General features: G+C 39.7%; 1 protein-coding gene across 6 annotated transcripts in view; it reads right to left on the bottom strand.

Annotated features, from left to right (window-relative positions):
* Positions 1-82: 82 nt before the first annotated feature.
* Positions 83-15,049, bottom strand: part of LOC115879521 (double-stranded RNA-specific editase Adar) — a 38,629-nt gene continuing 23,662 nt past the window's right edge. For 5 of the 6 annotated variants that reach the window (XM_030896408.1, XM_030896412.1, XM_030896432.1 and 2 more), the window contains 4 exons: positions 9,874-10,133; positions 5,014-5,165; positions 1,926-2,259; positions 83-669 (listed from right to left, as the gene is read on the bottom strand). In XM_030896408.1, coding sequence (XP_030752268.1) covers positions 553-669; positions 1,926-2,259; positions 5,014-5,165; positions 9,874-10,133 — 863 coding nt within the window. In that variant the 3' untranslated portion in view covers positions 83-552. Of the gene's footprint in view, positions 670-1,925; positions 2,318-5,013; positions 5,166-9,873; positions 10,134-15,049 lie in introns of those variants that run through there. The other variant, XM_030896439.1, reaches the window with a different exon arrangement.

The following is a 15,049-nucleotide window of genomic DNA, read 5'->3' as shown; positions in this document are numbered from 1 at the left end:
GTTGCGTACGTGTGGTTTGGTTGTGTTAGTACAGGTCTTAAACTTTTCAGACCACCCTCGTAGTGAACAGAAAAACCAATGGTACCTATTCTCATAATTTTATTAATCACAAAATTATTAACTACTCAATAGAGCAAATATAGTATTTCAACACAAAATACACAAACGATACTGAGCTCTATAAAAATCACCTAGCTATATTCTAATAAAAGTGCTTAAAAAAATAATCGAGTTTGTTAAAACTGAAATAAATTATACAACAAAGACATTATAAATTTTCACTGTTATACAATGGCATTCATCCAAGCAGTGCAAAGTTTATAAATGTCCCGAGCTTTTATTTTTACACATTATGATCCGACATATAAACAAAATTTACATTAAAAAAGAAACTCTCATGAGCGATGGCAGGAAATAGATGACACTAATTTGTACTGCTTCTCGAATTATGGAGAAATAAACTATTCCAAGCTTTATACAGCGATGAGAGATCTTAACGGTAATTAGAAAAAAGTTAAAACATTTTAGGTTAGAATCTGTCTCGTCTTGCAGTTAGAATTGTTGATCAATAGGTGCGGCAAGCTCGAACATGTCTTGTTCCATAGGCTTGGTAACCCACACTCCTAGTTGTGCTTTCTTAAAGGCATCATACAAAGCCTGTCTTGCTACCTACAGGGTAAGAAAAGTGTGTTGAATAATTAGGAAGAAACAAATAATACAGTGTGGCGCACCTCATTCGCCTCGGTTGATTATACGAAAACAGAAAGAGGTAGAAACAAAATGTTTTATGGGTATATGTGGGAAGGCAATGCGCATAATTTAAAATTATTTTGAAAGGTACAGGGTGTGTAAGAACTAAGATCCATACCAAAGTTATATTTTTTATTATGGAACACCCGGTGTTTTATTTCATTTTTGGATTCCTGGCATAAAATAAGGCATGTGTTATCATTATGGTTATAATATGGATAGTTACAAAAAGACTGGTGTAGTTTTTTATAAAAACTTTAAGAATACTTTCCCCAAATGACGGGGCAGTAGAGTAAAATTTTTTGCAGTGCCAAAGGACGAAACACCGTAAGTACCTACTTAACTACTTTTTTATGATTGGTAGACCTTACTTTTCTACAAATTTTCTGCCTGTTTACTATAGAAGACAAAAAATGTAAAAAAAACATGAAAAAAGTTGGAAATGTGTTTTAATTTGTAGTTTGCTAAGTTGTATGATGATATAACTTCCATTTATTTTACTCCTGTCTCAGAAAATTACTACATGCTGATTAATTTACATTTTTTATCTCCTGTATTTTTCTCATAAAACTTCAGATTTAAATTAAAAAATAAAATGTAAATCATATTGCGGTCTGGTCGACTTTACGGACAGTGGATTTTTAAGAAACAAAATTCTAATTACTCAGTTTTTTATAGTAAAACTTGTTATACTCAACTACTATTAAGACATAAAAACTCTGGCTTTTAATAATAAAAAGACTATTATCTGATTAGTTGGTTGTTTTTTTTTAGTATAAATATTATATAAAATCTTCATTCGTCAACCAATCTTACTTTTATAATTTTTCAACTAGTACCTGTTTTGTCTCTTGACATTTATGCTTTTACCAAGTGACAATATAAAGAAATATTACCCTCTGAAATGGTACTCCTTTGTGAGAACTTAAAATATGATAAAAATATATAAAAATACATTCTTAAATTTTTATAAAAGCCAACAATGCATTCGAGAAAAAAAACGAAGCCTGACAACGTCTTTACTCCTGTTAAAGGTCCAAAGCAGTCCGAGGTCACGGCGGCATTTACCAGCAAGATGAAATTAAGAGCCACATCTAGTAATATTCTATGTCGACGATGCAACACACGGTATAAATTTCAATCTATCATACAAACAGACATATCCCCCAACTTACCACATATGTTTTTATCGACTCCTTTGCGTCTGCATACGTCATGGCCGTGATCCTCCTGCCGCCGATCGGCGACAGCCACTCCTGCAACCAGGCGAACCTCTTGGCCAGGTTCTGCTTGCACACCAGCGACAACTTGGCGCCGCCCTCGGGCCTCCCCTTGTCCGTCATCACCACTTCGGGCAGTTGCATGCCCCGCGACCAGATCACCGCGAAGTTGGGCGCCTTCTGCGCCTGGCGCACCTCCACCGAGCTGACGCGCAGCATCTCGGGCCGGTTTAGCTGAAACGGCGGGGGCAGGCCCTGCAACGTTTGCTCTATGCGGCCGCATATCGCTCTGGGGGTGGGGTTAGTATATCATGTCGCATTATACAACGGCAGGGTGGTGGAGGGATTTGAAATAAGTCGAACGCCTTCAAAATTACAAAATTCGGCGGTCGCGGAAATGGCGCAGTCGTGACGGATTAGTTGTTTTTATCCGCACATTTGAATCATTAAATGAAAAAAATCTAATAAAGGAAGACTCATACTTCCTTCCTTAATTTTTTATTTAACGATCAATGCGATTTACCACACTATTTTTATATTCATGCATTAAAAACGGAAGCTACATCAGAGCAGAGCCTATTCATTAGACAGATATTCGCTTATACAGGATGAGGCAAATCTTTTCAGGAATGGTAGATCTCTGAAAATTTAAAACAAACTGATTTAAAAAATGAGAGCCACCGGATTTTCTCTGTATTTGCATCCCTTTTAGGTATAGTAATATCACCATGGGATATCACCATATTAGAAAATTATAACGTGAGAAAATTTGCGGTGAACGGGCAGTTCTAAGATACGCAGGAAAATTTAAAGAAAATAATTTTCAACATCCTTTTTGTGAAAAAACCTCATAGACGTGTTCCTGGAATCGAAATATACAACCCCCTGAAAATATTTGCACTTATTTAAGACTCACCCTGTATTTTGTAACAAATCGGTTTGCACCAAGACATATAACGATACCGGGCGGGGCTACGGACAGCCTCAACCTTGGGGCACCCCATTGTATTTTACTCCTTACTTCTACATGCGGGGCTCTGTAGAAGTGGACCGACTGTCCCTAGCGACTCATAGGAACACTATGAGATCTGGTAATAATAGTAATAAAAACATCACCGGTGAAGCTGTGGGGAAACCCCCTAGCGACACTGGGAACAGTAACAATGAAAGTTCCAAGGGGCCAAACCCAAAGAGAACTACAGGAGAGGTGGCTGACACTTGCGTGAGACCATCCTCCGCAAGTGGCATACAAACTACCACCTCCTCCAAGGGTCGGGAGCCTACCTCCTACCTCTAAACCCAACAGGCGACACAAGCTACCGTTTCGTCTACCCGGCCTGGGTCGTAGCTCCTCGACTGTGAGGGACACGGGTCTCCGTAGGAAGTCCTGGGACTGTATGATGAGTTATAACTCAAGAAAGAGGGACACAATAGATCTCTAAGGTCGCAGAGATTAACCCCCCTCCCACTTATTCTAAATTCTACCACAGAAACAAGTTTTGATTTTTAGGATTTATATTTTCATGTTTTTTTTTTAATTTTCTCTAAAACTATATAGAAATTTGAAAAAGCACAAACAGAATTACCATTTTAGAAAAAAAAATTATGAAGAATTTTTTTTTCTCAAAATGTCAATAATAAAAAAGTGTTTCCTCCTGTAAAGACAATCCGGAGACATACTGTATATGGCCGCTGAATCGTGTCCGAGTTTTTTAAAGATAATCTAAGTGCGTCGTAAATGTCCTCTCCAGCGGCTGTAGAGTCCAATTCTGGAGGTTATTATGGACGCACTCTGGATACGGAACGTGGCCAGAGACTGGATGATATCTGTTGCAAAGACAAGGGCCCTCATGTTTGTGTACTACTTGTCTCCATTTCGTGACAGAGTGATATTTTCCCAGCCGTTATTAGTATTGACGCTGTTTAAAGTTTCATGTAGTACATCTTTATATCGCAGTTTTTGACTTACCGTAGAGAATGTTTTTTTTTTCTAGTTTGGCTATCGTCTCGATATGTAATCGTAGGTGAGCTCTCCCATCCAGAATTTCAACAGAAACACATTTTGCTCTGCAAAGCACCACTTCTTTAAGTGTCTTTGTTGTAACCGCTCTAAGCAATTTCAGTACCGTAAATTATTGGGATAATAACTGCATCGCAGATCATTGTTTCCAAAGACCCTCCTGCATAGTTTAAAATAAGCCTTGGTGGCAGCGCTTATTCTGTATAGTATCTCTGCGTCTATGTTTCCTTTTCTGTTAAGCTTACTACCCAAATAGGAACAGCAATCAACCTCGCTTTTTGCCCGACAGACACGAACAACTCGGTTTGCGGTAGCTGGCAAGAAAATGTTTTATTTTTTTTCGCCTGCCTCTGTCCTGGCGAATTTTTCCACCACTCTAGAAATTGTTGGCCACTCATTGATTTGTGGTCATCGTTATGTGTTTGCAGCACCTCAGAAGGATTCTATCGACACATAATCTTTGAGTTAATCTCACTTCAAAAGAAAAATAATAATATAGACTTTAACTTCTCTTAATACCCTTAGAGCAGTTTTGTTATTCATAAAAATATCAATTTATTCTGTTTTGTTTTTCTTCTAATATCTGGTATATACTATCAAAAAATATATCTACTTTTTTGTAAATAATTTCGAAAAATGTAATGTGATCCGCGCAAAAACTTGCTAGTCACAATTAACTAAACAAAACGTTTTGTCTTCTCAAAAACTTTCGACTTATTGCATATCTCTCCCTCACCTTGTATTGTACAAAAGAAAATCTGTAGCATTAGTACAATAATTATATATAAAAATAATATAAAAGTCAACTAATTAGATGCCAAAACTTCTTTCTTATAACAATAATATATTCTTACATCTGTCAACTTTTCAACTAACACTGAATCACCCATTAGAATGATTCAGCACAAGTTAAAAACCATTTAGATAGATATAAAAATACATAATATTTATTCTAATTCGTAACTTCTACTAACTAATATCAAGTAAAAAGCATTTGCAGTAATGTCTTAAAATATACGATACCTGTACAGGTGTTGTTCTTTCATTAAGCTTCCTAAAACTATACTCTTGAGGTAGATGGGCTCTATGAAGTGGGACAGCAAGGCTCCTTGTACACCCAAAACGTTCCACTTACAAATTTTGTCTGAACACGACATTGTTAAGAGTCTTTCGCCCTAAAAAAGATATCAATGCAAAAAAATTACCCAATTATTATACACAGGATGGTGAAAATTTCAACGTCTACCCCAACAAGCCTACCTACTGCGCCAGATATAATTTATTATATGAAAAAAATTATTCAGTAATTCTTAATTATAGATTCAAGAATATCCTAGGTGCTTCAGCATATTAGTGTAGAAAAGTGTTTTATTGTAGTATACATTTATCAGGTTTTTTTTACGTAAAAAAGACCTCTTGGTAAAAATCGCTACGAATAATGGTTCTCGAGATATTTGGAATCGAAATAGTCAATACCTGTCATCACTGACATAAATTAAACATGTTGACTAAATAGTTATTAGACTGAAATCATAAATTTTAAATGTTCTTATGTCAAAAGTTGTAACGTTTTTAGTTCGTTGCATGTATTTGTATATGATATATGATGTCTGGCGTATCATCACCGGATTCCCTATCGTTCAGGCCGGATAATTTATTTGACGCGCTTGGCGTAATTTTTACGTTCTCTAGTCCACAACCCTGTTATCGTTTGACTGCTGTGGAGGCGCTGTCAACATCGCCCAAGGTCTCCGTGCTTAACCTCACTTTTGCTTTTGCCGCTCTGTAGCCATCACCAACACACCATCGCGGCTTGTAGAAATGGTAATTATTTAAATCTTGCTGTATAATCTGAATCAGCTGCTATTTCAAAGCAACAGGGTGGAGTTTCGGATGTCCCAACTTAACTTGTATTTGCATTTTGCTGGCACGTTGGCGTTCCTTTTCTTTAGTCCTCCAGAATGTTACATTGAAGAAAGGAAAGTTTCTTTGTTTACTATTGAGCCCACGGAAGTAATTCGAGGGTCCAAGGTTATGGTCCAAGGTACGGAATATTTACAAGGTATGGGCAGGTTTCCCATATATATGTATTGATTCCAAGGTTATGGTCCAAGTTACGGACATTGTTTTATGGACGGATGTCCAAGTTACGGACATTATCTTATGGTTGGATGTCCAAGGTACGGACAGTATCCAAGGTACGTGCATTATCCAAGGTCCTAGTAGTGTTCCAAGGTACGGGTAGTGTTCCCATGTACAGATTTCCTATGGACAGGTGTCCGATGGACAAGTGTCCACTGTACGGATAGTTTATCCCATGTACAGAGTGCCCCAGCATGGATGTGGCGTAGGCCCCATGCTGCTTCGTTCCTGTTTTTAAGCCTAATCGATAGTTACGACTGTATTAGTTCATGGTATCCTCATCCTGGCCCCTTTTGTTGCATGGCCGCGAGACAGTATAGAGATACGAGTCCCACCTCACGCTGCTACTCTTTGAAGCAGGGTTGCCTTAAGAACGAACAGCTAAGTTTAGATTTATGTTCTGGTTTTTATGTTTTACATTTTCAGTCTTAAGACAATAATATACATCTTAAATAATATCGTACAGACTTTACGTTTAGTGGTTAAATTCCTTATGTCTGTTTAGTATTTAAAATATGATTTTGTTCGTAGGTTTCATTACGACCATATCTTGTTATAGTATTACTTTCTGTATATATCTATTGCGTGATTTAAAAAGATGAATAACCGAACAGATTCTAGAATCCACGCTTAGAATTTTAGAATTTAGAATGAGTGGGAGGGGGGTTAATCACTTCGACCTTACAGATCCATTGTGTCCCCCTTTCTTGAATCATATCTCATCATACAGTCCCAGGGCTTTGACAAAAGCCAGTATCTGGGACGGTTTTATAGAGGGTAGTTCTCCATCTCCAATATCAGTCGTACCAAAATTCATGGCACGAATGGTTGTCGTCTCGGCGCACTCAGTGATGAGGTGTACTGGTGTTTCACCATCTTCCCCACAGAATCTGCATTCGCCGTTTCTTCTTAGTTTCAATCTACTGAGGTGTTCATTGAGGAGACAGTGTCCTGTTAAAAACCCCTGACAATCCGAAGATTGTTCTTACTCAGACCTAGGAAGATCTGTGATTTTTATTGATCATAAGCCCTCAGAAACTTCTTCGAGTGTCCTAGACCATTGCAAGATTTCCATTCCAGGTTGCGGATGGAATCTTCCAAGTTCTTGAGTTCCTCCTTGAGTTGGTTACCACTTGGAAAGCAGAACGGTTCTGGTCCAGTTAGTGGAGTGTTCGCTCCTTTTCTACCTAGATTATTTGCTTTTTCATTGCCTTTTATCCCTTGGTGAGCAGGCACCCAGTGTAGGAGGACTTTGTTTTCTTTGCCTAATTTATTCAGCTTCTCTATGTATTCTTTGACCAATTTCGAATTGATTGAGACTGAGTTGATCGCCTTTAACGCTGCTTGACTATCAGATAAGATGGCTATTTCTTGTTTCCGATAGTTCCTATCTAAGATAAGTTGTACGCATCTCTCGATAGCGTAGATTTCTGCCTGTAGGATACTAGGGTAAGTGCCCATTGGTTCGGAGTAATTAGCTCTCGGCCCAAACACTCCGATCCCTGTTCCCGTATTGGTTTTGGAAGCATCAGCATACCAAGTTATAGTATGGTCTTTTAACTGCTGGGCAAGCGTTTCGCTCTTCCAATCCTTCTTATTGCTCAATACTACATTGACATGTTTGTCAAAGTTGTACGTTCTTGGCATATCGTCCACTGGGAGTTGCAGGAGTGGTATTTCCTTTTTGAGGGTGTTCCAAGCCCCTGATCTGACAATTCTCCCAGTACTAATTCCGTTAGTGACCATTCTAATCATTGTCGCATTGGCATATCTACCAATGACAATGTGCAGTGGTGTTAGATCTAGAATGACCTCCATTGCTGCTGTTGGACAGGTTCTCATGGCTCCTGTGACGCAAACACATGCTAGTCTCTGGACTTTGCATAGGTTTAGCCTTGCCGTCCGTTGCTCTAGTTTTGTGTACCAGGCAACTGCTCCATAAGTAATCATGGGTCTTACTATCATGGTATACATCCAGCGCAAAATGTTAGGGGAGCAGCCCCATCTATTTCCGGCCAGTCTTCTGCATATCATGAGAGCCTTTATGGCTTTGCTGGTAGTGTTCTTAATATGCCTGTTCCACAGGAGTTTACTGTCCAGGGTTATTCCCAGGTATTTAACTTCCTGTGTTGGCAGTATTTCCTTTCCATCTAGTTGGATTCTTTTCAAGTTTTTCAGACTTCGCCTGCTGGTGAATGGCACTATCGCGGTTTTGTCTGAGTTGATACTCAGCCCGACAGTCCTACACCATCTCTCAGTGATACGGAGTCCTCTTTGGATAATATCACACAAGGTGCCTTCATGTTTCCCCCGAGCGATCATGACTATGTCATCTGCATACCCAATGCAGTGTATTCCCGCTAGAGTTAATTCATCTAGTAGTTCATCCACCACCAAGCTCCACAGCAAAGGGACTTACTCCACCTTGTGGAGTTCCTTGCGTTGTTTTAACAGCTACAGTTTTGGTGCCCATCTGAGCCTCTGCTGTTCGTGTTGACAGCATTTCCCAAAACCAGCGAATAATAGTTCTGTTCACCCCTCTTGTTTCTAGAGATCGCCTGACCACCTTATGTGGTATATTGTCAAACGCCCCCGCAATATCCAAGAAGGCACAAATTGCTGTTTCTTTGCTATCCAGACTTGTCTGTATTAGCTCCGTTAATTGGTACAGAGCAGTTTCTGTGGATCTGCCCGTTCTATATGCATGCTGACTATCATGCAGTGGTTTAACCTTTAGATGATTTTCTCCAATATGGTTGTCAACTACTTTCTCCAGCGTTTTTAGTATGAACGATGTGAGACTAATAGGCCCTAATCCACGCTTGCAACATCTTATTTAATATTGTATAAAATTTAACAAATTAATTAAAGTAATGCTACCTTTTTTTATATTTTCTATAGCTCTATCTATATTGTATTTTCCGTAGTCTTTTTCATTGAGCATATTTAATACTAATTTTAATATAACTTTCCTCGACATATAACCACTATAATTAAGTATTAGAATTCTACAATGTTATTTACCATCAAAGACCATCATGAATAAATACAGTCATTAGTTTTAAGTAATATAAAACTGTGTTTTCTTTCTCTGTACATGCCTGGCGCCCAATATCTATTTTTTTTTGTTTATTGTTATTAATTAGTTTTCTTTCCAGTGAAATACCTTATCCACGACTGCTCTCCGATGAAAAGCTGCCGTTCGCAGTGGTAGTGGTCAACAGGAACTGTTTTATCATCATTTTTTCGCAGAAAAATTTATCATTAATTTAAAAAAATTAAAATTTCCCTAATTTATTGTTTCAGTCAAATAACTATCTACTCAATGTGTTTTTGTCAATAATAACATATATTGACTATTCCCTATTCCATTCTAAATATCTTAAAAACGGCTCTTAGAGATTTTTACCAAGAGACAATTTTTACGTAAAAAGTCACGGAAATGTATATTTTTTCACTCAGTAGTTTTATACAGGTACGGACGAAAAGTTATTACACTTCAAAACAGTTAAAACACATGTAGAAAAAATCGAAATAAAAATGAAACTGCTACACTACAAAATGAAACTAAGCATTTTAGGACATACATTTATACGAACTCTTTTACTTATTTTTTTCCGGAATACAGTTCGGACCACCCTGTATATTTATCTCTGCCGTATGCATTAAAATACAAACCACGGAAATAAAGTGACCAATATGGTATTTTGTCATACACAAAATAAATAAATAATGGTGTACCTGAATAATGCCGTCCCAAGTTTGTATGGAAGAACCTTTGATGGGAATGGTACCCTCGCCAGACTCGATTTTGGTACGCAACTGGCCCCTGGAAATGCGATTGGGATGCCTGTCTGTGTGCGGCTGATCCTCGTGGGGGCTGAATATCCTCGCGTCGCCGCAAGGGGCCGTGTTGATGTACAGATGAAACTCGATACCGGGGAGTAACTTGTAGCCGTTGCCGTTCTGTCGCTTCGTGAATATTGATTGTGACGCCGTCTCTGCAATAGAATGATGCTCAGAAACACAAAAAGAGCCTTTAAATCATATAAATAATACTTCTATAAAGCCTAGTTGATACGATCAAAGTGTACTTGGATCAAATATGCTTGAAAGCTGCGCTTTATGTGAGCAACTGCACCTTATAGAATGTTCAGCCATCGTTCACGTCATATACCGGGTGCGTCTCCAAAGTGGTTTATATCCCAAGAACGGTAAACTAATAGGATTGCTCATCCTCATAAGACGTACGTTCGCCTCTTCCCGCGCTTCAGCTGAGAGTTGTGACGTCATTGTAGCCCTTGTCAAAGCCTTCGTGGCCTTGTCATGATAGTGTGTATTATTAGTTGCCTATGGTAAACTTATAAAAATAACAGCTGAGAAATTTTGAGTTAATTATTTTGTCAATTTTAAATGTGAAAAAGGTGTCTTAAAGTTTTTAGAGCTATAGAGTGTATAAATACGTTCATTTTGTGTTGTGGATTGTGACAAAGTAGTAAGCACTAGTAAGTGCCCACGATTTTGTTTATTAATTATTTTAAAGCAAAATATGGAAGTACTCTAAAAAGAATGCTTGCAAAAGGTGATGCTGGGAACTGCTGTTCTTAAAAATGCATTATCCGAGTATTTAATACGATTTATACAGTTAATTTTCTATACTGCATACATATAAGGTGTTTAAATAAATAAACTAAATAATGAACGTTTTGCATTCGGTAACCAATAATGCACGTGTGTGTATCATTCGTTGCCGGATAAGGACTAATAACCATGACAAGGGCTACAATGACGTCACAAAGCGAGTAGTTTTCGCATGCACCTGGCGGACACTTTTGGCTGAATGAGCAGTCCTATTAGGTTAACTGTTCTTGGGTTTATCCCTATAACTTTTTTTATTTTTTCAGATAAAAAACGAGATTTGGTATGTTAGTATATGACATAAATTAGGACTGATTGACGTATTCAATTATTTTCGGTCACTTCCTGTTTCACCAGAAATAACTACAACTTTTGATTTTTAAATAGCATCCTCGGTATTTTTTTTACGTTACGCGATAGAAAATGACACTCTAAATAGAATGACATATCACATGTCAACTTTTGACATTCTCGCTTTAAAAAAATCGTATTTTAAATTTCAATCTAGAGTGCCATGGCTGTGTTAAAAACACTATTTTTTGGGAAAAATAGATTTGATCATCTAATGTTTTACGTGTCTTGTCGTGGCCAGTTAAAAGATGCCCAAATCGAATTTTTAATCATAGGTCGATATTTTCACATGGAACGAAAGTGGCTCATCAGCTTATTTGGAAAAAGCATTTTTTTACGAATAATTTGTTACCACACATTTGGTATTTCGAGTCAAATTGTCGTTATAAACCGCATGTTACAATTTCAAATAAACCATATGAAAAAATGCCAAAATTTGACATATGATCTGTCATTCGATTCAGAGTGTGATTTTCTATCGAATTAAGTAAAAAAATACCGAGGGTGCCATTTAAAAATCAAAAGTTGTAGTTTTTTCCGGTGAAACAGGAAGTGACCAAAAACAATTGCATACGTCAATCAATACTAATTTATGTCATATACTAACGTACCAAATCTGGCTTTTTTATCTGGAAAAATAAAAAAGTTATAGGGGTGAGCCACTTTTGAGATCACCTTCTAGTAATAGGCTTGTTCCATCATATCCTATTTGTATGTTTTTTAAACGTTTTTGGATACTACTTATTATAATAAGTGCACCATTAAAATTTCAAAACGAAATCTTTTGCCGTTTTCGGGATATGAGAGCTTAAAGTTTGTAACGGCCAGACGAGGCCACGCCCACTCGTGACGTAGTTCCACTACACCCGACTTCGGCCGTCAATCAGTTCGTAATGGAAACACTCATTTGAATTAATGTAATTTGTCATTTTATCGTTATGTTACGTTTTTCGTCGGTTCCGTGTGGATAGAAAGTCACAATTTATTTAAACACTATTTATTTAACACTAATTAACAAAAATAATAACGATAAAAGACTTATAGAACTATTTACAAACGATTTATAACTAAGAATTTATTTTGAATTTTAGCGCGTCAACTGTATATTTATAACTGCCCTCTCTAGGCCACTGCCGCCGGCTTTTTATACCGACAGGTAAAAGAAATCTAGAATAGTCCAAAGATCGTTAGGCGCATAGAGAGGTTTTCGAATGTTCTCGTATGTACGAGTCCATTCTAGTGGGTCTCGATTCTTCTCGAACGAATGAATCATTGCGGTGTCTATGCGATGTTAAGGTCATCCGAGGGCGGGCCATATTGTGAGGTTAGGTCGAGTCCACACCGGCTCGCAACACTGCCCCCTTCTTAGGCACATGCTCGTCCCGAGATTATACGGTGAATGAAGGTATTTGCAAAGCTGGCCCCTGGTACATTGCGAAGTCTGGTAGAAATAGCAGTCTACAGTTTTCTCTCCCGATCTCAGCTTTGGGTTGTAGCAGCAAACGAGGATCTCGATTCCCGTAAATCTGAACAAGACTTCAATCATGTTCCGGATTGTACGCCAACTCAAACCATCGAGTCCACACGCCAGCTTCGGAATGGCTAATCGTGCAATGTTGTTGTTTAGCAGGGCTTCTCTCAGTTCAATCAGGGTCTTCCATAGATTGAGATAAGTCGGCTTACTCGGGGACCATTCCTTGGTGACCAGGTAGAAGATGTGCCTTGCTTGACCATGTGCATTGTCGGTTAGCCTCAAGACGCTTCCAACCTCTGGATCCTGTCGGCGTAGTTCTCCGACACGCCCAAACTTCTCATTGAACGTCGCAGCGATTCCTCTGGACATCCGCAAATCTCGAGCCACACAATGAGCGAGCGAATAATCAGGAGGCACGGAAAAGAGGTCTCGTTGATCTTCTTTGGTTACACCATAGCGAGCCTTCTCACTGCTGTTGTATCGGGCCATGAAATCGTCAAAGGACATCTCCGAATCAGGGGGATCAAAGCTGCAGGTTCTCACGGTCCCAGCACGATCTTCTATTTCGCCTTGGTAGGGGCTCAAACGGTTGAAATGGACTACCCTCGGTTTTCCTTTTGGCAATTTTCTGATACGGTATACGACGTCATTAATTCTATCCATGACTTCGTATGGCCCTTCCCACGAGGATTGTAGCTTCGGAGATAACCCACGACGTCTCTGCGGGTTATATAGCCACACCAACTTCCCTGGTTGGTATCCTCCATGCTCAGCTTGAATGTCGTAGTGTTCCTTCATTCGGTCACTAGCACTTTGAATATTTAGGCGGACTCTCTGATGAATGTCGTCCATCCTTTGACGTAGTGTGTGGACATAATCTTCTCCGGCGACTTCTTCTCCCGGTCGGCAACCAAATTTCAGATCACAGGGTAGGCGCACTTCCCGTCCCATAACGATGCTGGCTGGAGTTTGCCCTGTAGATTCTTGGACGGATGAACGGTAGGCCAACAGGAACAGGTGAAGAAATTTGTCCCAGTCTCTTTGGTGGTCAGAGACTACTTTGGCCAGATAACGGTTGATAGTTCTGTTCATGCGTTCAACCATCCCATCGGATTGTGGATGTAGAGCAGTCGTCCTGGTCTTGCGGATGTTCAGGACTTCACAGACGCCTTGGAACAGATTGGACTCAAAGTTTCTTCCCTGATCTGAATGAAGCTCCATGGGAACACCAAACCTGCAGATCCATTCTTTAACAAGGGCATCAGCAATCGTGGACGCTTCTTGATTTGGCAACGCGTAGGCCTCGACCCATTTGCTGAAGTAATCCATTACTACCACAATGTATTTGTTGCCATCGTTCGTCTCCGGGAAAGGACCAGCCACGTCGATCGCTATTCGTTCGAAGGGACTACCAACATTGTACTGGCGCATAGGGGCTTTACCACGCTTTTGTGGCCCATTAATGGCTGCGCAAATGTCACATTTCTTACACCAGGCCCTCACATCTTCTTTGCAGTTCACCCAGTAGAACCGTTCACGCAGCTTGCCAAGTGTCTTGGTAACACCAAGATGTCCTCCGCTGGTTCCATTGTGAACTTCCTCCAAGACTTCTGGGACCCTCTTTGGAATGACGATCTGTCTTCTCTCTTCTTGCCCTCCGGTCTCTCGATCACACGGCGAAGTAGTCCGTTATCTATTACCAAGGAATTCCACTGGGCCCAGTACGACTTCACGTTCGGCGAATATCTGCAAACTTCCCCCCACGTTGGTCTCTGGTCCGCGTTTTTCCAGTTAATCACCAAGCCCAACTCTGGATCGCTGATTTGGTCATTTGCAAGATCTTCGGTTTGCCAAGTATCACCAACCACGGTCGTCCTTAAGACTTTCACTTCTTTCTCTTCTTTGCAACGATTTCCCATCTGTCCGCAATTCCAACAGCGAATCGGTCCCCCCTTCTTGCTCATATACTGATCCAGTACTTTCCGCACAATCCTTTCCACTTTGGAATCGTCGGAACACTCCTCAACAGCCCGTACAAATCCTAGAGACCTAGAGCATTCTTTCGCGGCCTCAAATTCCAGGGCACGTGCTAGGGCATCTCCCAAATGCGTTGGATGAGCTAAAAGAAGTGTTTGCCTTGTCTCGTTGTCACGTAAACCATCAATAAAAGCCTGTACTTTTAAGCGCTCCATAACATTTTCGGGCATAGCAGGGTACGCAAGGCGAACGAGGCGGGCTACGTCGGCTTCAAACTCCTGCAGAGACTCATTTGACTTTTGAATGCGATTTTTTAGCTGGGAATGATAGACATGTTCCAAATGAGCTTGGCCGTACCTCATTTCTAAATGTCGTACCAGTTGCTGATAATCTCCCTGTTCCGATGGTGACAATGTCTGCAGGATATCAGTCGCATCTCCTCGCAGTGCGACAGTCAAAGCGGTAGCCTTTTCAGCG

This window comes from Sitophilus oryzae, unplaced genomic scaffold (genome assembly GCF_002938485.1).
Source record: "Sitophilus oryzae breed Bouriz unplaced genomic scaffold, Soryzae_2.0 scaffold_1067_pilon_pilon, whole genome shotgun sequence".
Taxonomy (NCBI): Eukaryota; Metazoa; Arthropoda; class Insecta; order Coleoptera; family Curculionidae; genus Sitophilus; species Sitophilus oryzae.
This window is presented reverse-complemented; position numbering and strand designations above follow the sequence as displayed.